The 22,173-nt window shown below is 40.4% G+C and overlaps 1 protein-coding gene across 4 annotated transcripts in view; it reads left to right on the top strand.

Moving 5' to 3' along the window:
* The window catches only part of AGAP1 (ArfGAP with GTPase domain, ankyrin repeat and PH domain 1), a 394,511-nt gene that overhangs the window by 125,075 nt on the left and 247,263 nt on the right, over positions 1-22,173 (top strand). For all 4 annotated transcript variants that reach the window (XM_026104675.2, XM_026104674.2, XM_064515404.1 and 1 more), the window contains exons 2-3: positions 2,424-2,482; positions 10,654-10,741. In XM_026104675.2, the coding sequence (XP_025960460.1) occupies positions 2,424-2,482; positions 10,654-10,741 (147 nt within the window). The remainder of the gene's footprint in view (positions 1-2,423; positions 2,483-10,653; positions 10,742-22,173) is intronic.

The following is a 22,173-nucleotide window of genomic DNA, read 5'->3' as shown; positions in this document are numbered from 1 at the left end:
TTCCTAAGCTCTGAAGCAAACTGCTGTGTATCCCAGCTGCACTGAATTACTTAAAAATGAGGAATGTTTTTGGAGAAGAGCACTGTGACAACTGAGGCATGCGATTTTTTTTTTTCCCTCCCTGCCCCAACTCTCAAAGCACTGCTCGTTTTTTGCCATCCTTTCTGTCCTCATCCTTCCCTCTCTTGGCCTGGAGTCTGTTTGGTCTGAGACTGATAATATTGGACAAATGCTCGCCTGCCTCTTCAACCCAAACAGCTGCTTCGGAGCTCAAGATGAGATGATAACCAGAAAGCGCTGTTCATTTTTTCACCCTGTCATAGTGCTTCAAGACACTTCTTACCTGATAATTGCTTCATGTAATGCTTAAGCTTCTAAAATGCTTAGTTTGCTTATCCAAAGTGTATTCAGTAATGCTTGGCTTTTCCTCCTGTCAGCAGCACCTATATTGTGAGGAATGCTGGTAACAGTCGTGGGCTCAAAACAGAAGAACCTGAAGTTGCGTTTGCTTTCCTAAACTGTGAATAGATGAATCGTGGTTTACAAACATCAGGCTGCAGGAGAATGATGTCGTGTCAGACCTGACTCTAACAGAAGAAAGAGGCTTGTGGTTTTTAGCTGGTTACATAGCGCTGTTCAGCATAGATACACATCAGGGACTTGGGTTTTTTTTATCATCTTGGATGACTTCACATGAACGTAATGCCAGTAGTGTCTTCTCTTCCAGCTGGAAAACTAAAAAGTTAACCCAAACTTTTGCTGCCTGTTTTCAACTTGAGTAAATAGGACCTTTTTCTTTAAATTGGGTTCAAGTAATCCCGGTCCAAATTCGACCTTCAAAAGAGGGTTAGTGCTCCAACTTCCTATAACTTTTGCATATTGCTGTTCCACAGCAGAAGCAGCGGGACCCAGCAGAGCAGCAATCTTCCGGGAATCCTAATAAAAGCCTTTCTCTTTCCTTCTCCCCTGGGAGTTGGTGGGAGGCGGCTGAAGGCTGTGGTACACGAAAAGACTTGATTTTTTTTTGGAAATGTTTTGATGTAAATATGTCACACTAACACAAACTGCTGTTTGTAGCTAGAATATAAAAAGATGGGTTGATGCAAGATAGCGAATGCTCCCCAGTTAGTGGCTAATAGGTCTTTGTAACGTTCTGCAAAAGCAATGCGCTTTATGGGCCATAGAGGAGAAAACTGCAAAATAAGTTTGCCTTGATGGCTTTTTTCTTTAGCCACTGGGAAAGCTTGCTTACAGCTGACGGTCCTTTAGGTTGCTAAGGACATGTTTTGGGGTTGAAAATCACTTGCATGTTTTTATATTCCGCATTGAGAGGGATAATGAAATAACCTTCTGCCTTTCCAGCTTGTCCATAAGCAAACAACGGTTGTGAAAGCGGTTACTTATAGGCAGCTTCACCAGGATAGTCAGGCGTAACTTTTGACCTGTTATTTACTGTAACACTGGGAATTGGCACTGTTACACTGGCACATCTTCAGCACTGTTTAATTGCGGTGAAGTTGTAATCTGCTCAGTTGGGAGTATGGGGGGAATGTGAAATCTGGTGATAATCTCGCAGTCAGTTTTGCATTGTTTTGGAAAACGTTAAATCATGATTTAAAGTCATGTTGTTTGAATTTATAGCTGAAACGTGGTATCTCTTTGCTTTCAGCTGACCGGACCTTTACAGAAGGAAAAAAAAAAAAGATGAATATTTTTAGAAATAGGAATATTGAGTCCTGTTTCTCCTCTTTAATCCCACTTGACAGAAGTCAACTCAATCTATTTTAATAGATGTGTTTTGATTAATGTGGAGCAGCTCCATGATTGTCACAGTGCTGAAAAATAGCATGTTTCTGGAATAGACCAATATTCTCACTTACTTGGGCGGAGAAGTTACCACTGATGTTAGTAATTGCAGTTGCTGACATTTAGTAGGGTGTGCAATAGAAAATAGGACGTTTCCAGAATAAACCAATATTCTCACTTACCTGGGTGGAGAAGCTATCAGTGATGTTAGTAACTGCAGTTGCTGACATTTAGTATGTAGAGCGATCCAAGTGGCTTTTGTAGAGCAAAAAATTGTGTCGTGGTGGACAGGAAGCAATTCATCTATGTACGGACCAGAAAAGAGGAGTGTTTTTCCCATAATGTAGAATGATGGTAAATAGCTTTTAGTCTTGTTAATGCCCGTTGAGATGATGCACTTAGACTTGCTGTAGAGACCATACCCGTTCTGTAGTATCATCACTTCCAGGCTGCTCGAATTCTTACAATTTATCCAAACTCCAAGCATGTTTAATGCTGAGCTATCAATCTCAACTTTGAATGTGAATTTTGGTGTCAGGTATCTAACATGACATTTTTGGGCCACTGGCCAACAAATACCATTGTACTGACTCTGTGAATATTGTCCATTTTTACAGATGCCTTTGTAAATAGCCAGGAATGGACACTAAGCCGATCTGTACCGGAGCTCAAAGTGGTGAGTTTATATTTACTTTTATCTCTGAAAAACATTCTCAAAATGCTATGCACAAGTGTGAAAAACCTTCTGAGGTTTGTTCAGCTTTGGCGGGAGGGGGGGAAAATGTAGAAAGTGATTTTCGAAAAGCAAAACAATTTTCTTCAACAAAACTATTTATATAAAGTTGATGCATCTTTTTATTTTTAACATGCTTCAAAGATCTGCTCATGTATTTTATTTCTGTTTCAACTTGTTTGCTTGGTCGAGCCAGCTTCCTAGCACAGTCTTCCGAGTAGAGAGATCTTGCGCTTTTATGGGGGTAGGGGCAGAATTGGCAGGTGCTCTCTAAAGCTATATGTAATATCTAAAGCTCCTTTTATCACCTTGTAATAATTTTCACTATTTCTTCAAGGACTAAATGCTTTTTCTCCATGCTTTAATAGAATTTAGAGCGAATGTTCTCTCTGGGCGTGTGTTTGGACTTTTTTTTTGTTTGTTTTTGTGTGTATCCAGATATTTTTCATCATGCTGAATAAAACCAGAACACTCGGAAGATTAATTTAGCCAGTTAAAAACTACATTATAGTATAAGAATTAACAGTGGCTTAACAGTTGCTTACGCTAGCTCTTCCTTGGCTAAGTTTTTTCGTGTGCAAGTGGAAGAAAAGGCAAAAGGATCACAGAGGGAGGGTTGAGGGGATTTTCTGAAGTTGCTGTTTCAAAAACTGTGAACAGAGGCTGGTGATGTGGCCTGAAACCTCTTAGCAGTGGTTATTAAACAGGCAGCTTGTCAAGCCAGCAGCACAACGTTGCTGAGATCAGAGGGTTGTGAGGTTCACGGTATGGAAGTCCACATTTAATTACGTAGTGGCGATTTATAAAAATCTATAAAACAACTAGAGTATCCAAAATACGGTACTTGATAATACCTCTGGTAGGGGTCTATGGACTGCTCCAGATGGCTGTAAGATTGCAGGTCACCTTTTGCTGAAATGGCTTCTGTTGTCCTAATGTAACTGCAAGAGCTGCGCTGACTCAAACATCCATTCCTCACATGAGTGGCCAAGTGAATTGGACAAAACCATAGCAATTTGAGAATGGACAGCTGGGCCCATGCTTCATTAGTCCCGTTTTCATGTGGTGAACTTCTTTTTCCAAATCTGAGTTGATTATAGTGTTTAAGGAGATGAGAGAAAGCGTGGGTCAAGTTTAACATGACATGCTCTTATCAGAATGGCATTTAAATTGGAACAGCTTCCTGATAACTGGAGTTACGCTTCTGTTTTGATTTCAGCAGTGCACAAAGTAAGTAGAAGAGAAACAGAGTAGTCAATGCATAGGACTATATAATACCAGAAAGGCCTGATTCAGCTTAGCTGATGGTGTAATTTGGAAGAGGTATTTGCAGAGAGTATGTTTTATAAGAAAATATTAGGAATGTAGGACTGGAAGGTATTGGCTGTGCATGGGCCACTGCAGTCACAGCTAGTTTGCGTTGGTGGGGGTCTGCAGAGGGTTCCCTTCCTCATCCTGTCCCCTTCCTCACCCTACCAAGCACAGCACCCAGTAATAAGCTTAAGGCTTGCTGAGGAGACCAAAGCCGCGATTACTGCGTGGTGTGATACAGAACACAAGTGCAGAGCATTAGGTGAAACTTCCAGGGAAGGTCTTGGGGTACGGCTGTTTGTTGCGATACCAGGGCTGCGTGATGTGAATGCTTTTGTCTGGGGTATCCTGCCCTCATACTGTGTGAGCCGGTGGCATCAACATGAACTTCTGAGCAGCTGCTGTAGAGAATTGATTTTAAGTGGTCAGCACACATGAGCCTCAAGCTTACTGTCCAAGGCTTCAATTTATACAGTCCTGGATAAAAGCAGAACCCTTACAAATATAATAATTTGATTATACCCCTGCGGATTATTGAAACTAGTAGTGCCAACTGTGGCCATGAACTTGTGCTCCAGCAGGAAGGGCAGAGCAGGAGCTCCACGGGAAATCTGCTTTCTGTGCTCCCCGTGCCTTGGTGCAGGAGTCGGTGGCCGCGCGGAGGAGCCGGGCCTGTGTCCTTCGCCTCTGGCTGAGGAACTGAAGGGCAATATTAAAAGCCAGACCTGTTTCCTGTGCCACAGCACTGTCATTATATTCACCACCAAGGATAACCATGGGTGCGTTGCTTCAGCTTGTGGCCGCGTGTTGGGGATGTCGGGGACGCGTGGGGCCTTTGCCTCTGCCACTGTTAAGCGCAGTAGCGCAGACGGAGAGATGAGTCTTAATGCTACAAGTTTATGAAACTGCCCCCGCTTTAGCCGCTGGAGCAGACCGTACTCTACAGGAAAAGGTGGTTAGTAGCTCAGTGGGAGAGACTGTCTTCTCCATAGAATCTGGGCAGATCTTAAATTGAGGATAATAATTCATTTTTATGGTGGCTGTTGCTGTACCTTTATGCTCTACGGAAGTTTTAGGGTAGAACAAACAAAATACTTAAAGCTGCAATAAAAAACGTGATGAATATATTTTCCAGCATACTTTTGAGACAGAATACTAGTCCTTTCCCCTGTCTCCTTTTTTAATAATACATGTTGGGCTTGATTTATTTCAGGTTTTCAGAAGCGTATGCTTTTCTAGTAGTTAAATACTACCATAGCAGTGTGCTTTACTTGCTGAGACTTCTCTTGTGGTCAGTAGTGTGCTAGGCCAGCTGGGTGAGAGCAGTTTCTTGGGCCACGGTGATCTTCCTGGATCCCTTTCGTGGAGAGGCAAAATAACCGAGGAGGCTTGGGGAGGTGGTTGCCTCTCCAGGGTCCGGACCTGCTGCACAGCTGGCAGTGGCTGCACTTCTGCTGATCAAATAGGGTCTTTCTGTCACACTAGCAATTTGAAAGCCCTGGGGCCCCTGTTAGGCAGAATAAATATGAGGTCTTTTGGGGCAAAAAATTTTGGATTTACTTCTTTAAAACATGTGCTAAGTATATGCTTTCAGGGTTGTGTGCTAGATAGCTTTAAAATGAATAATATTATCAATACATTATGTATTTATATCAAAAAGCTTTAGTAGGATATGGGCATCGTGCTTGTGTGGGTTTTTAGTTTTTTAAGCACGTCTCAAGCATGTGAACAAATGGTTGAATGTCCAAATTGAACGTTGCACAAGTCTTAACTGTACTAAGGACAGAGCAATGCGTTGTAGCCTTGTGAGCTGAATTTTCCCGTTTCTGAACTGGTTTACAATGGTATTTTTGGTCCATAACATGCTTGTAATGACTTTGGGCGTTTCACCATCCCTATAAAATAGAAATGGCTCAGAATGTTTGTATAGAAAACATGGGAGACAGGAACACAGCTGCTCTGAAAATGTGCTGCTGTGTTTGTCACACTATGTGGAATCATCCTGAAAACAAGTGTTAGTCCTGATGGAGACATTTCTTGGTACTGGAGACCAGATTTTTCCAGTGTGGAGTCTATTGCTCCTGGTTTTCAGCACTTAATAGCAGGCAGAGCCTCTGAGCAGTGACTCTTCAGCGTTGCAGTGAATAAAAGAAGGCTGGTAATGCTGGATTTTAATTCCACTTACTGTTTTTATATGTGGGCAGAAAAGAGACGGTTGGCTTGTTTGTTCGGAGGCAAGCGCTGAGCTGAGGAGCTTTTCAGAAAGCCTCTAACCATAAGAGAAGAGGAGGAGGTAGAAGTCTTGTAAATGCTTTCTGAAATAGTTGTCTAGCGAAAAAGTGAAGAAATGCTACTGAGATGGTCAGTTTTTAAGGAGATTTGGATTTGTGATTTGTATGAGGTGAGCATTAATACTCAAAGGCAAAACCGACAGTACATGTGTGTTTTCATGTTTATTTTTATCTTTTCTTAAGCTCCTGAAGTCCTACTGTTAGTTCAGTGGGTAGTTTGAATCTGTGATTTAAAAAAGTAAATCCAGGAGCCTCACTATTAAGAAATAGGTGAATTTTTTTTTTAAAGAAATTCGGTCCTGCATTGTCTTCAAAACTCGAGCACTTTTGATTCTCAGTCTGGAGGCAGCTTGTGAAAATGAAGGCAAGGAGAAGGAGGACATGTTCCGCTTTTCTTTAAGGGCTGTGCATGTCGTACATGGTGATGATTTTAATGCTTCCTGGAAGAAGAAAGCTCTAGTTTTACTGCATGCGTCAGTGAAGCAGTTTCTTTATTGAGATCCACGTCTTGCTGCTCCTGTTCACGGCTTTCTGCATCAGTTTGCAGCATCACGTGGGAGCTGCAAGCTCTTCTGGCCAGGCAGCTGATGCATTAGAGTCCTGCATATATGCAAATTAGTCATGTTAAGTGACGACTTAACTATCTGCTGTAAATGAGTTTGTCTAACAGTGGTTGTATGTCCTGGTTTAATGGTTCCCCCCTGGCGTGGCTGTATTGTTTCTGTGGTGATGTAGCAGGTCTGAAACATAGCTTCAATATGTTGTTTCCCAAGGTCTAGAGCGGCTGCTCCTGAAGTGAAAATATAAAGTCCTCTTCTCTACCATTATTTTCCTAGTAATCCCATGTGAAGTTTTGCTTGTCTTCTAATTCTTCAGGAATTATGTTACTCAAAGGATCTTAGCCTAGTCACAGACTATTTATCTGCAGAGGAGACAACTTAAGTGGTGTGTTTAATCTACTGATTTAGAGATGAGATGAGATTTCCAGTTTCCTTGCCATTTTTGGTCTAGGATATCATAATACAAAGCTGATGAGGAGGAAACTTGCCTGGGAATATGGAGTTCAGCTACTACTGAGCAATGACCCTGCCTGCTGTAGGGAATATAGCGTATTGCTAGGCTCATCGCAGAAGAAAACAGACAACCAGCAAGTGGTTAAGCTGATCTCTTTTTGAAAATCGGAGATCCTGTAGAAGTAAACCCAATATCTATGATGTGCTCTTTGTGCCTGGGCCACTTCAATTAAAAAAAGTTAAATGAGTTATCGCATGCTAAAACTTACTCTTCTGGTGTTTGTGAATCCTGAGCAGTGAAAAATAGGTCCCTACTGGGAAAGGGTGAGAAGGGCAAAGTAGCCTGTTGTAGTGAGGGCCCGTATGGACAGGGAGAGGGGATCCATTTTGTGGTGAGAAGATGGGTGAAAAGCCCTTGCTCTTACTCATTGGACTTCTTCATTCATCGTGATTCTTTTTGCCTAGGAACCATGGAATTTTAGTTGAACCTTTAGGGAAAGGTATGAGTAGGCAAACTTGCTTTGGTTTACTGGCACATAACAGAGGGAAAACTCATTGGCTGAAAGGTTACTTGATTTTTTGGGGTTAAAGGACATGTATTAGAGTATTTTCTTCCTGTAGCTCACCCCTCACTTGATATCCAATTAAACACTGGAGAAAGCTAAAATGAAGCTGTGGTTGAGTCAGGCATTCAGAGCGGAAATGAGAGTCGGATGTCTGTGCAGTATTGCATTAGCTTTTGCTTTTCTTTGTGCATGGAGAAGTCCTAAACTATTTTTCCCCTGTCTGAGTATCTTCCTCATTTTTTGAATGCATGAATTGGGGATCAGTACAAAAAAAAGCTCAATATTGTATATTTTTCTTGTGTATATATATTCTGTACAGAATCTTAGGCCTTTACTAGTGTCTGTTATTCATCTTATCTTCTGAATATAGAAATTAATGTCTATATGAATTTTTCTTCAGGTCTTGTCAATTAATTTTCAGTGGCACAAGATACTTTCCCAATGTATCTGTGAGATGAAAGATCATGAAAACATGGGATTTTGAGACTGAAATTTCACTTCTACTGATACTGTGTGCTCAAAATGAAATACCTAGAGCCAGACCATGTAGGAAACTATAGCACGAGATTTCAGCCAGCCCGCAAGTAATGACCCTTGGTGATATCTTTAATTTTTAGCAAGCAGGTTTAGGTATTGTGAAGTAAAGAGTAAAGATCTAAGGTGATTTTGGAATTTCGGTGGTGAAAGTTTGTAGTGTCACAGTTGTGTTTATAATTTATGGCTGCCCTGGGTTAAGTTACTCGTTCATTAGTCTTGAAGAGTAAAGCAGATCTCATTGATTGGGTTGTGTCATGGCCTGACCCGAATGAAGCTCTGGCGTGCGTTTCTAGAGAGCATCGCCCAGTGTCCGTGCTGTCTGAGAAGGCAAGGGCAGTCATCTGCAGAGCTGGCATTCGCCTCTGTTATCTTGTACTTATTTTTAGATGTAGACATCTCGGCATACACTAGCATGGCCTGTAATTCCTTTTAGATGTAAATTAGATTAAAAGCTTCCAGGATGCTGGTTTAAATGCTCTTCTAAGTCAGCTTACATGGATGCCTAATGAACAGATGTCTGTTGCCCAACTGCTTGGGCTGTGGCTTTCTCCTTATTTACGGGGGGCCTTTCTTTGATAGCAGCTACACTTACAGTGGTTTCTTGCTGTACTTCTTATTATGGTATCTCAATTATAAATTATTTCATGGCTGTTCAAATTCTTTCCTGCTAACCTGAATAGAAAGAGGGTGAAACTTCATTTAGTATAAGGGTAGGATGGGATCTAGTGTCTTTTCTCCCTGGTTTTATGTTCATGTTACTTCTTCCTCCGCTGTAGTCCGTAATGTTCATCCCACTTGAAGCTTATGCTGTCGCAGGGGTGCATGGGTGACGGGTGGGACTGCCTTCCATTTGCTCCATGCCAAAGTTGCCACTTTATCTGAGCTATTCTTTGCATGTCAGCTAGGGAGAGAAAGTGGGCATCCTTCACAGTGCTGCCTTGGCGCACTCCTGATTGAAGTGTTTGCCATTTTAAAGAATAAGTGAGTCATCCTCCCTTCCCCCAATTTTCTGACTAACTCATTGGTTTAAGCAATTTTTAATAAGAAGGATAGCTTATGTCATCAGTTAGGATTAAGAAAATGAAGTAGAATGAGCATTAATGTATAGCTTGTTCATGCTACTGCTGTCTATTTGGCAAACTTAGGACAAGCTGTCTGCTGATCTACTTAACCCCTGGGGAGCTTGTTTTCTGAACCTTTTGGTTAGGATCAAGACAGATGTGTAGAAGAGGATTGGCTCACTTTTGTGTAAAAGAGGAAATAAATTCTTACCTCCTTCCCCAGAAGCAGTGTCTTCACAGTTCTGTTCCTTAGGGAAATTTGAATCTGCAAATGACAGCTAGGCAAGGAAGAAAGGCATTTCTTTGAAGCATGGAGAAGGTGCACTCTCCAGCTCCTACCCTCAACTGTGCAGAGCAGGGCAGACGTTGCAGTCTTGGATCTTACTCGCTGCACATCAGTCCACTTTTGGTTGATGGTCAGCCCAGGGACAAATCAGCAGGGCTTGTATCGTCCGGCAGCATGAGGCTGTGGCTTGAAAGGGATGACCTGCTTGTTACTGTGGCAGTGATGCAGCCAGACTTGCACGTCAGCCCCCATCTCTTGAAAGCAGCAACCCCATGAAACATAATATTAGCAAACCTTCAAGTTTTTGGCATTTGAGCACCTCTGGGAAGAAAATTCTTCTGGGGCTGAGCTGCATTCTCCCTCTTCTGCCTTTCTTTAAAAGAAATACTTAGTAAACCAGCTTAACAGAGAAAAATCACATATGCTTGAAGTATGTTTGCTTATATCCCATTGCCAGTTTATACCGACGCCCCGATGCAGACGTTCGGGCATGGAGTGCAGACAATTTGAGTTGTAAGCTTGCTGGAAAGCCAAATGGTGAAGTAAGAGACTAATGTGCCGTAACGGGCATGCCAAAATCTGTATTTGTATCACCATATGCATGTATTTGTGCTCAGAGAGTCCCTGTGAATCACAGGATGGATGCTCTGCAGAGATATCTTCCAATATTAGTATTTAGTGACGTGTTTATATCATTGTATTTTCCAGTTAAGAGATGGTAAGGCTGCTCTGAGCTTGAGTTTTCTTCCTTGAAGTCTGTATCTTGCCTGATGTTCCCAATTAACACAAGTAGTGAGATGAATAAAGGAATTCTGCTAACATAAACTGATTTTGGCTTATTCGTGTTGTCATGTATATTCTCTGCTGTAACCTTAGATTTTTGAGAGGTACTCCTGTCTGTTGGCATATTTTGAGGTTTTTCTCCTGTCTTGGCTTCTTCAAGTGCAAAGAAGTGTGTTTTGGTGTTAAGTTTTTGCCTGAATATGTTGCTTTTTATGGGGATTAACTGCAGTTTAACGTCTTCCTTTTTTTGTTTTTCTTCCCTCCAGGGGATTGTGGGTAACCTGGCAAGTGGCAAGTCTGCACTTGTACACCGGTATCTGACTGGCACATATGTCCAGGAGGAATCACCTGAAGGTATGTGGATATGCAAATTATTAATAGCATGCCGATTTCACTAATTTTTTTCATAGACTGCACCCTTATTTGTTCTTAATCATGCAGAAATGAATTAGTAAAGAATCAGTTTTGCTTTTTCACTATTAATAGAGAACTGTGCTTTTCCTTTAACGGTCTCCAAACTGGAGATAAGTACAGGCGATAAGTATAACTGTACCTTTTCCATAACCACTTAGCTTCCTTAAATGCTTTCCCATCCATTATTTGCCCATATGGGAAGCTTTCCTAGTCGTGTACTGAGGAGTTTGCTGCCCTGAGTATGCTGCTGCTTTCAATTTGGCTGCTGAAAGCCACAGTTATTGCATCTTGTATTGGGTTTCTGTAGTATTAGGCCCTTCATTTTGTGGTGCTGGGAAAGTTTTTTTAAAAAAAAAAAAAACAACAAAAAAGACTTCACAAGCCTAAACCAGATGTAAATTGTTCCTTGTTTAATTAAAAAAAAAAAAAAAAAAAAAACTTTGGTCTTAAGGTTTTTTAAAAAAAAAGTTTTTGTGCCACAGAAAAGTTAGTTTGTACCTGAAAATATTGCAGCATTTAACAATAATGCAAACTTATAGCTTGAAATCAAAAAAATCGTAGAACCTTATTGAGGTGTATCTTACACTAAATACTTTCTTGGTTTTTTATTTATTCTCCTTATGAACTTTTAAATCCAACTCTGAGACACTGAATTTCTGGTTCCTTCTTTTCCTTACTGGCTGTTCCATTCTTTGCAGATATGGATGCAGGTAACTATACCTTCTCTTCATGGCAGCTCTTGTCTTGTTTTGAAGAGACAGAAGGCACAGTTTTGTACTATAGCGTTTTCCCCTTGTTATGTGTATCATCTTGATTTGTTTCTTTTTGATTTCAAGTCTTTAGTACATCTCACTGTTTTTGTCCCTTGCTGTAGTTGTCTTTTCTTCAGTAGTGTGTAGCTTCATGCATCTATGGTAACATTTGTTTCAAATTAACTCTTACCAAAGGAAGCTATTAAGCATAGTATTTGACACTTTAACAGTTTTTTTTTTTTTTTAATTAAAATGGGAGGAGAGGGAAAGGGATGGACAAGGCTGTTGTCATGTACTTGGAGTAATGGTGAAGTCCTGCAGTTTATACCCTCACGTTAAAAGCTTTTGCTTGTCTGTAACTGGGACTGGTGTGGGGTGATAACTGGGGGTGCTGACAGCTGCATGTTAGTTTGACTATTCAGTGTACAAGGATAACTTGCTGATCTGATGGAGAAGGTGGTGGTAGGTCACACTTATGCCTGCTGCTTCTCTATGCTGATAGCAAAAAATAAAAATATAATATGTATATCAACTGAATACAACAAGTCTTCAGAAAAAATAATCACTATCTCTACTGATCTCTTTTCCCCCTCGTCTCATGGACAGAAAGTATTGTTTGTTCTTGTGAGACTTGAATGTCTTGATTATTCACAGGGTTAACAGTACTCTTCTCCTGTACTGTGAATATTTTACATGGTGTTCCTTGGGAGTGTTGCCATCTGTCCCCTTTGTCTTCAAGATTTTTTTATTTACAGTGCTTGAGTGACATTCAAACTGTTTATCCTGGAAGAATTAGGTTACCAAAGCAGTGTCAAATCATTTCTTTGCACATAAGTGTAGCTGACAAGCTTCACTAATGACACCATTCCATTTCATTAATAGTAGAAAAACTGGAATAATTAAGAGCTCTAATTCACCTTGTAAGGGATAGGGTCAAGATTTCTAATCAAGTTAGCAGTAAGGAAATCAACCTGTATAGTTTATCCTTAGTAAATATTTATAGAAATGATTTGTGGTAGTGTTTTATTTCAGCATAAGTCATTCTGTAGGAACTGAGACACCAGTACAGCTGGTTCTGTTGCACTGGAGTATGGACCTTGTGATGTGGCTTTTTGCATGCAACTGTAGCGCTTTATAAGTGGAGGCTCTATGTAAATTCTGGACACGCCGTTGATGTTAGAGACCAATGCAGATCTTCCTTTTGTCCTTCTTGAGGTCTTCGAAATGTGCTGGTTTATTAAGTTGGGTAGAGTATTAGGTATACCAGGTATTGAGGTCTCAGCTGATTGAGTAGTTTAGCAAAAAATGTTGACTGACTTTGGCTTACTAGCAGCAAAATATATCAGTTGGTATTTATCAGGCATCATATAATCAGTGTCTAATTGGGAAGAGATTGATGCATGCTTCATGTGAGAACGGTGATTACAACCAGAGACTACTGCTTCTGCTGTCCTTTGCCTTCTAAATTGCTACAATTACCATGAAACCTGCCCTGAGTTAGACAAGTACCAGATCTCCCTTCAGGCTTTTAAGGTAGCTGCAGTGCTCCAGTAAATGAATCTTAAGCATATACAGGTGGTTTCATGTTTCCTTCAGCTCTTTTCTTTAAGACAAGACATTCCTGCTGCTCCTTCTGCACACCACGCCACCCCCCAAGAGGAGGAATTGAATAACATCAAAGTGTAAAGCAGTTTTTCTTCATACTGTTCGGCTAGACTTTTATTTCTGGTCAGAATTAATTTCTCTAGTTAAGTAATTAATTTCTCTGGACGCTTGTAATGTTGTAACTTGAAAACTTTTTTTTCGTCTTAGAATGAGGTAAATCACACCTGGGGAGAAAATGGACTTTTAGACTTTTGCTTCGTCTACTTAACATGCATATAGCTTTACTCCTGTAGAATGCACTTTTAAATCAGATGTATTTTGATATATGAAAAGAAATAATGTATTGCCCTAAAACAACCTGAATTCTCAGTTGTCTAAGACTTGCAGTTTTTTACTGTAATGATACCGGAAAGCGATTTAAAATAGAATACTTTTTAAAGCTATTTGTGATCTTTTGCAAACCTCCCAAGTGATTAGAAGAAAAATAACTACTAAGCAGTCAGTGGTGTGGGGTTTTTTGTTGTTTTCAGGGTTTTCTTTTTAATGTAGCTGAAACAAATGCAGTAGAGCTACAAATAAGATTGCATGCAAGCTGATGTTCTTTTTTCATCCATCTAAAATTCAGTTCTGCCTCCAGAGATGTAATGAAATGTGATGTGCATGGAATTTGAGTACTTTGTAGACCAAGGTGAATTGAACTTCACAACGGTAGTGAATGTCAGGGCTTCCTGATGTTTTAGAGAGAGCCACAGAGGCCCAGAACATGAGTTAAAGGCCTTTGCGCATCTCTCTAGTATGTCCATAAAGACCCTAATTGATGTAATGGACTATTTCAGTATTTTTTTTGTCAGTGAGGGTTTTTTTTTATTTTTATTTAAAATGTGTAAAGTCATGGTCAGGTACTTCTGCCCAAGATGTCTCAGCTGGGAAGAAAAGAATGTAGTATTTTTCTCCTACTCCATCACCAAAGTGATCTTGGAGTAGAGTGGACAACTGAATGTTTGTGAATGTAAACACAAACTGTTGAAACTTGTCCAGGACACATTTTTGTTCAAGAAAAGCAAAAATAAGAGGTGAGGTCATGTTAACAAATCCCCTTAAATTGGAAGATGGAGGATAGTTGAAGTGAGAGTTCAGGACAGGTTCCTTGCTCAGGAGATGGGTAGAGAAGATACCTCTGGGTATACAGTAAAATGTAAGGTAGAAAGCTAATGCTGTAGGTGTAACCAAAGCAGTTGTGTTTGAGTTTTGAAAATGATTTAAGGCTGCAAGTCTCTAAAATAATGCATGCTTATGAGGCTGACTTAAGAATAACTGGAAGCCCACCTCCTCTTTCCTGAAACTGGAAATTATCTCTTTTGCTGCTTGCTCTCTGCGACTTGGTGATATCTAGTGGCAATCTGCTCTATTTTGGCCTTAAAATAAGGGACAAATGTTTTAAGTAGGGTAATAATTAGATGTTTGGGTATTTTTTAAGACCCCCCCCCCCCCCCCCCCCCCCTGCAGGAGTAAAATGTTTTGCTTTCTGAAAACTATAAAGTCAGTTGGGCAACCTATCTGGAGAGGGCAGATAGCTGTTGCAGTCAGTGGAGATTTCATGTGTCTGCGTGGAGAAACTTGTGAGCCTGATCTAGGTGAAAATGCAGGATGTGCCTCTTTGTAATAGAGTTTGTTCCCTACCTTCTGGGTTGATAATGCTTGGGCTTCCTCTTCAGTACAGACTGCAAAAGAAAAGCATTGGAAATGCTTAGAGTTACACTTAACATACAAGGTATTTTTGTTTCTATTTCTTTAGTCTAAGGATTTTTATTGCTTATGTGATAAGGTTTTTCAGTTGCCTTCTATTTCTTCTTTCCCATTTCCTTTTTTAACTGTAGCCCATTTTAGGTCTTGCTTTCGTTGGGACTGGGTTGGAAGGTATAGATTGGGTCTTTCATTCTAGTTGGCATGTCAGGATTGTGATCACAGTGGTTTAAGTGAGGTGCAGTGATTTGTTTAGCACTTGGGTTTTGTAATGCTGCTTCTGCTGCATCCCAGGTGTCTTACGAGCTCCAGCAGTTTACCAACACCCCTGGAAATCTTGATGTCTCTGGGGTATAAGATGCATCAGATTTCAAGTACCACTTATGCACAGTTAGTTGTCTTTTATGTTTTAAGAATAACAATAAATATGTCCCCCCAGCCAGTGGTGCAGGATAAAGCCTTAATTTTTTTTTTCCAGAAAGCTGTGATCATTTACTTTTTTTTCATTTTCCAAACTTGATTGAAAGATTTGATACTATAGCAGCCTTCACTGAGTAACTTTTCAGTACCTGCAATGAACAGAAAGCAACAGGAATGGACAAAAAACTTGAAATGTTTATTATTTTAAAAACTAAACAAAGTGTCACCTTCAGCCTTATCATTAAAGAATGAATGTAATGGGAGCTTTGAAACCGAGATTCCAGCCTTTTACCATGTTACCAAAATATTGGGAGATGCATATCCAGTATGCCTCGGCTTCTGGAGGTATGAATTTGGCCTATACTTTTTTTTGCTTACCTGATACAAATTTTATTAGTTTCATTTTGAGATCCATGTTTTTCAATGTATGATATCTGGTAACTATTTCTTCCTACATCATGCGGTATCAGCAGGGTGTAATTACAAAAGGATTTAAAATTTTGATTGCTTTTGTTCACCTTCTCCTTATGAGCTCTTCATCTGCCCATAGACTCTCACAAAATAGGTATACTAAAAAGTATAAGCATCATCTTATCAATCTAGATAAACTTCCAGCTGGCATCTTTCAGGGAAAACATGTAATGTTTCAATTGCTGGGCACTGTGATGAAATCCAGAATGGTGTTTGTTCTCCTGAATTGTCTTGCCATATGTTAAAGTATGTGTTTAGACAAGCAAGACCAGAAGGGAATATGATGTTTTGACATTGTCTTTTTACTTTCAAGTGCTGGGAAATGTAATAGTGAAATGAGGATCACAGTTTGGTGTTGAGTTGAGCATGGGAGCCACAGCAGAACTGGACAAACTTTTCCTTCTGTAACAGAATGATTCCTCTTCCCATGGTTCATATGTAAGATAAAAATTTAATTGTTCCTTCTGCAAACAATTAGGTTGCTAAGGTTACACAATCTTTTCACAGAAATCATTGACTATTTTTATCTGGTTAAAGCTCTTTTTCAAACCTGTAGGAACAGGGAAGGATCAAGAGCTTGTATTTACTAAACAACCAAATTTTATCTTTCATGAGTAAAAGGGAAATATCTGTTCTAGGCAAACTGTTTGTTCTGTTCTCAGAGCAACTCATCTGAAACTTGAAAGAATCACAGTGAAATTTGTTCTCTGAATACATGCTTTTCTTAGAGAGGTGTCAATCATTTTTCAGCTGTGTTTTTCTGGAATTTCATAAAATCATTATTATACTTGCAAAACTTTGCACATAGCTTGTACAGTGAGACTTGGTAAGAATTGCAAGTGCATCCTGATTCAAAATAGCAACATTAACCTAGCAATCCAGATCCTCTAAAGAAGCTGGATATTGCATCTATCAAAATGCTCAGGCCACAAAACACAGAGAAGCTGAAGTTTCCCATATTGAGTTCACACCCGTGGAGCGGCGTTTCACAAGCCCTGTTCTGGGCAGCTGCAGCTGAGTGAGTTTTCATCTGTGAAACCTAAATAGCTCTTGGGTACGGAACATAGCAATGATTTTAGACGTATGTGTTTCAGAATCCTCTCCTTTTAGTTCCTTGTCTTCCACTTGATTATAATAGCACTGGCCCATTTCTTACTTCTTTAAGTTGTCATTTCACGCTGATACCCAGATATGAAAGAACACCCTTGTCTTTTTTGATCATTTTAAAGTAGAGCTGCAGTTGGTTCTCTTGGGTTTTTAGAGCCTTTCAGGCTTCAGCATAAAAGAGTGTTTATGTATTCTGATATCTCCTGTCTCCAGCCCTCCCCTCTCTTCGTTCCCCCTTCTCATCCCCCCCCCCCCCCGAGACGAGCAGTGAGGTTTAGAGAATTCTGTAAAAACTCCTCTGTTCCAGCAGTCAAGCTGCCTGCTGTTTTATGAGTTGCACAAATAAGGAACTATGTTAATTAAAGGAAGAAGTTAGGATTTGCTCTTTTGCTGGGGAGAAGATGCTGAAGAAGCAGTTTCCTGGACGGGACTTCCCTTTTAGGCTGTGCGCCTCGCGGGTGGAGCGATCTAAGTGAAGATGGCTTGAATGCAGTGAAGCTCCATTACTCAAAGGTTTGGAAGACTAATGTCTGTAGGATTTGTGCCCTTCTTACAACAGGCTCCAGATTTCCTACCAGATAAAACCTGTAATTGAGGTTTATACCTGTTGTTATATCTTTAGGCTCTTAAAGAACCTAAAGATGATTATTAAAGATGATTCCTGACGCTCCAGTGTTCTTTGATTTCTGGTGTTGTTGAGTCAAGTCGTTTTAGCGTGATGGTTGGTTGAGGAAGGTTGTGCCTTTTGTCCTGTTTTAGGAGATTTTACCACTGGATGTGTTTTCAAGTCATAGCCATACATTAAACTTTTAAAAATCTTCAAGTAATATTTAAATGTTCTCAGCTTCCACGTAGTGCTTCTTTCTCAGCTTGTATTGGGTTTATTGCTGCTGGCTTTTTTTGTTTCCATTAAATCTGCTGCTGGTTTTTAGGTGTTGTATCAGCATATTTGTAGGGCATAATAGGTAGCTGGTTTTATTTGCAATATGTTTAATTCTCAATGGGCTTTTGAATTTGCTGCTATAGCAGACTGTCGCTAGGCTTTCTGCCCCTTGTAGGAATGATGGGGGCCTCCCAATTTGAGCAGCGGCAGGGTTACGTCCGGCCTAGGTGACTGACCGCGTTCCACTTCCACGGTTGCTCTCGGGGCCCTTACCCATCTGATTTCCCCACGTACGTACCCTGATGGAGGAGGAAAAGGGATGGAGGGAGAGGACACCAGCTTGGTTCCTGGCTCCATTATGTTCTGGGGTTCCCTGTGAGTGAGACTTTGGAATATGATAAAATGTAGATGCTTGTAAGCAGGTAATTTTTTTCTTCAGGTAGGGCCTGCAAAAGGACACCGCATCCTTCAGGATGCAGGTATCTTTGTGGCTTGTGATTGTGCTCTCTGTAATCGGGGCCAGCTTTGGATATTACATGGTAAGTCTATGCTACCTGCTTGAGGATGTGTCCTCAGCTCAGCTGTGAGCAGTCCTTGAGCCTGCAACAAAATCTTTAAGGACAGTTTGGGTTATTCGAAAGGTCTGTTCTCCTGAGATTTCCAGAAACACCAGTTCTGGCAGCATTTACTAAGCTCCCGCTTCTGGTGAGATATGTCCTTTCACGTGAAAGGAGGAGGAAACTATTTGCTGCAACTAACTTTCATGGCAGTAATCTTTTAGTGACAAAAATATGAGTTTAGATATTTCTGTTGGTTGGATGGAGAACCTAAAACTGTACGCTTGGCTGCGTACAGTGAAACCTTTAAATGGACAACCTGTTTTTCTTCATGTGCTAGTTTTAGTCTTCCGTTTATCTTTGCAGTGCTGCAGCTTGACAGTAAGTACATACACCTGGAAACCTTGTCTTTTATTTTAGCATTATCGTTCTCTCGCTCTCCCCCTTAGAACCGAGCGATACCCGTATGAAAGGTGTTCAGGGCAATACAAATGGAAAACAGATTTTTTTTGTAACTGTAAGACATAGTATGCTGCTGTGTAATGATAGCTCATATTTGAACTGGATTATTTTGGGGAGTAATCAAGAAACAAACAGAAAAAACCCTCTACCCCTGAAATGCTAATAGCTGTTTTGGCCTGGTTTCCTTAGCTGGCCTCACTGTAATTACTTATGTTCAGACAGCTTAAAGTATAATTGCAGCTAGTTAAGTCCAATTTTAACTTCAGGCTTACTATTTGCAGTGTAATACTGTAATGAAAGGACAGGTATCATAGAAGCTGGTTATAACCAAAGTTTAAAAAAAACAACAATGAAAAACACACAACTAAACTCTCCCACATACCAGCCTGAAACTTCTGCTTTCAGCAGCTATGTTTTAGGCTCATCTTGGTTATAGAGTTTATGCTTTGTTTGAATGTACATTAGATCTGTGAAATTATGCTGGAAACTTTTGAGGTTTAACTTGTGTAAAGAAATTTTGAGTGGGTGTTGGCAGAAGATGATTTATACGTTGGATTGACAGGTAGAAATTACGTGAATATTTGGCTGAACCGGGTGATGCTCTGGAAGAGGGAGTGTATGTTAAACCAATCTTATTTCATCTGAAGAAATTGCAGTATTAAAGAGCTAAAGTATCTTAAGTTACGGGCCTAACTTTGTAAAGCACTTTCTTGCAGGGAAAGTGTTATTTTTGGGGGGTAAGCTTTTAAAACTTGAGAAAGCAGGTTGATGGAAACAGGTAGGTGTGTACTAAAGTAGTATCACATCCTGCCCAAAGCAGCTGATTGCTGCTGCTTTTCGTTTGTCTGCAGCTGGCTTGAAGAAAAAAAGCTTTTAAAATTAGACTTACAGCATATATGCAATTAGTGGGTGTGATGTGTAAGCAATTGTCTGCACCTGCTGTCAATAAAATAAACCAGGAAAGTCAGGAACAAGTTTAAAAAAAGCTGTCAGAAATACCTGATTTCCTATCTTATAACCAGATACGGAGACCTGTAAATGTATAAATACCTTTTGTGTTTTACATTTTAATATTTAACTAGGCATTGCTCTTAAAGTCTTTTAGCACATTCACCTTCAAGAGCTTTGTCTGGTTAAGCTCGACCATCTGACATTCATGGTTCTGCCCTGCTGAAGTTCAGATGAACCTGCGCTACGTTGAGAGGATGCGGTGCCAGGCAGAATACTAAATACGAGCAACAGCAGCAGCCGCGCAGGAAGCACTGCAGCGGTTCAGCCAAAAAAATCATTCTGAATCGCAGTGGTAGGATTCAGTGTTTTGGAGCAATTCCTGTGCGTCTTGCAATAGTAAGAATATTGCTGGAAGAGGTCTTCTGGTGTTTGCAGAGTTAAAAGCTGGCACTGCCTAGAAGGGACTTGGTATAGGTAGTTCCTTGCAGGTTCCTACTGTTTTTTGTCCCCCACTTTAAACCATCAGAAATATTTTTTCACAGGAATGGAACATGGACAAAAAGGCATACTTACAACGTACGTCTCCAGCTTTTATGTCCTCAATGCCAACGTTTTTGTGGTTACGCTTATGTGCAGTAAACGTCAGATGAAAACATGTTACTTCACTATGCCAATTTGATGGGTGTTTAATATTTTGTTAGTGGGGTAGTTGCAGTGGGGAGTGCTCATTTGCACGGGGCTCAGCTGTGTCACCGCTTTGTAAGAAAAGCAGCTGAGATGTTTCAGGATTTTGAAAATTCAAGGTGGAGCCCTTCAATAGTGTTACATCTCAAACCTGTTCATTGCACTTAAAAATTGTATGGGTTGGGGTTGTGCTTCTCTTGAGGACAGACAATTAGATTCTTTCAATGATGCTTGTTTAAAGTGCCAGGCATTATTCTAAAATATATTTTATTCTTGCCAGAAAGAAGTGTGATACTTTAAATATGAACACTTTTCTCTATAAGGGCTAAATGTTAAGATCTGCATGATAACAGATAGCAGGAAGGTACCAATTAATGCTTCACCTTTTTGATTCATCACAGCAGAAGCAGCTAGAGAGCTTTCATTAGGGTATATAACCTTGGTATAATTTAGTTTTGGTTTTCATACAAACATTAAAATTAGGAGGAGGGAAATTACTTGCAGCCACCCTCAGTGACACTTGCATGAAAAGGAAAAAGAGGACAAATTTCCTGACGTGAATCATCGCAGCTCTGAAATTGGTACAACTTAGGCTCATTCTCACCCTGCAGTTCTCTGTCAGGATGGCGTCCTGCACTGGGGCTGAATTCTCTGCTCCGTTTATCAACGTACTTTTGGAAGGAGCCCAGCTGGTGCTTTCTCTGGTCTCTCCAAGTCCTCACATCCACCCTGTAGTATTATTTCAGCTGTGTCTTGTTCTTAGGCAACACCAGAATAAATTTTCAAAGCTGTGTTTGTGGGAAGGAAGCCATCTGTATGGCTTCTGCAGAAAAGGGAAGTCTAATATTAGGTGCCTGCTGGCCTGGTGTAATAGCTAGAGTTGAGTAGATTGTCAGATTTGTCAAATAGATAAGCAGATACTGATTTTGTTTTAAAATGGGTGCTACTTATAGGTACAGGGATGCTTCTAGCTAGTAGAGTGAAATCATACCAATTTTAACTGAAAGGAAGACAAGCTACGCTAAAATGCATGTTAGCAGGAACTGTTCATCACCAAGCTACTGCGTCAGTCTGTGCTGGTTTCCTTGATCTTTACACACAGCATGATATCTTTAGTTTATTGGTTACCTTAGGCTGTGAAGGTTAGCACCAAGGTTAGCAAGATGGAACGTTATCAGATTGCTGCTAATAATACGAACTTTGAGTTTCAAAATGTGGGGGTTGGTTGCTCTGACAGTGTAGGATTTTAATTTTTTTCTCCATTGGTATTTTTCAACAGCAAGTTCTTCTTTCCTTCTCTTCAGAAGTCTTTTTTCCTATGTCATTTTCCCCCTTCCCAGAGTCCAGTTCTGTTTGTCAGCTTCTTTTTTGGACTGTAGACCCCAAGGTTTGTACCCTGAATTTTAGTGACTGAGCAGAGCTTTGTATGTCTGCTTTCACCTGATACTTTTGCTGCTTTAGTTGGGATCATAATAAAATAAGAACAGAAGACACTGTAAGGTCTTTCCCTTGCCCTAGGATAGGATCAATAGATTATTCCTTACTGGAAGCTTGAGGTCATCTTTCTTCCTAGCTGGTTCTTTTGAAGTAACCTCAGGTCCTTCACTCTTTCTCCCACAGTATGTTTTGTAGGCTTTTAATTGTTTTTGCAGTTGCCTGCGAGCACTTTTTGGTTGGTCCTCATCTTCCTTGTAGTGCAGGATGAGATGGCGTGTCCTAGCCGAGGCGACGTGAGCT

This window comes from Dromaius novaehollandiae, chromosome 7 (genome assembly GCF_036370855.1).
Source record: "Dromaius novaehollandiae isolate bDroNov1 chromosome 7, bDroNov1.hap1, whole genome shotgun sequence".
Lineage (NCBI taxonomy): Eukaryota > Metazoa > Chordata > Aves > Casuariiformes > Dromaiidae > Dromaius > Dromaius novaehollandiae.
Note: the sequence above shows the minus strand (reverse complement) of the source record. Positions and strands in the feature narration are given on the sequence as shown.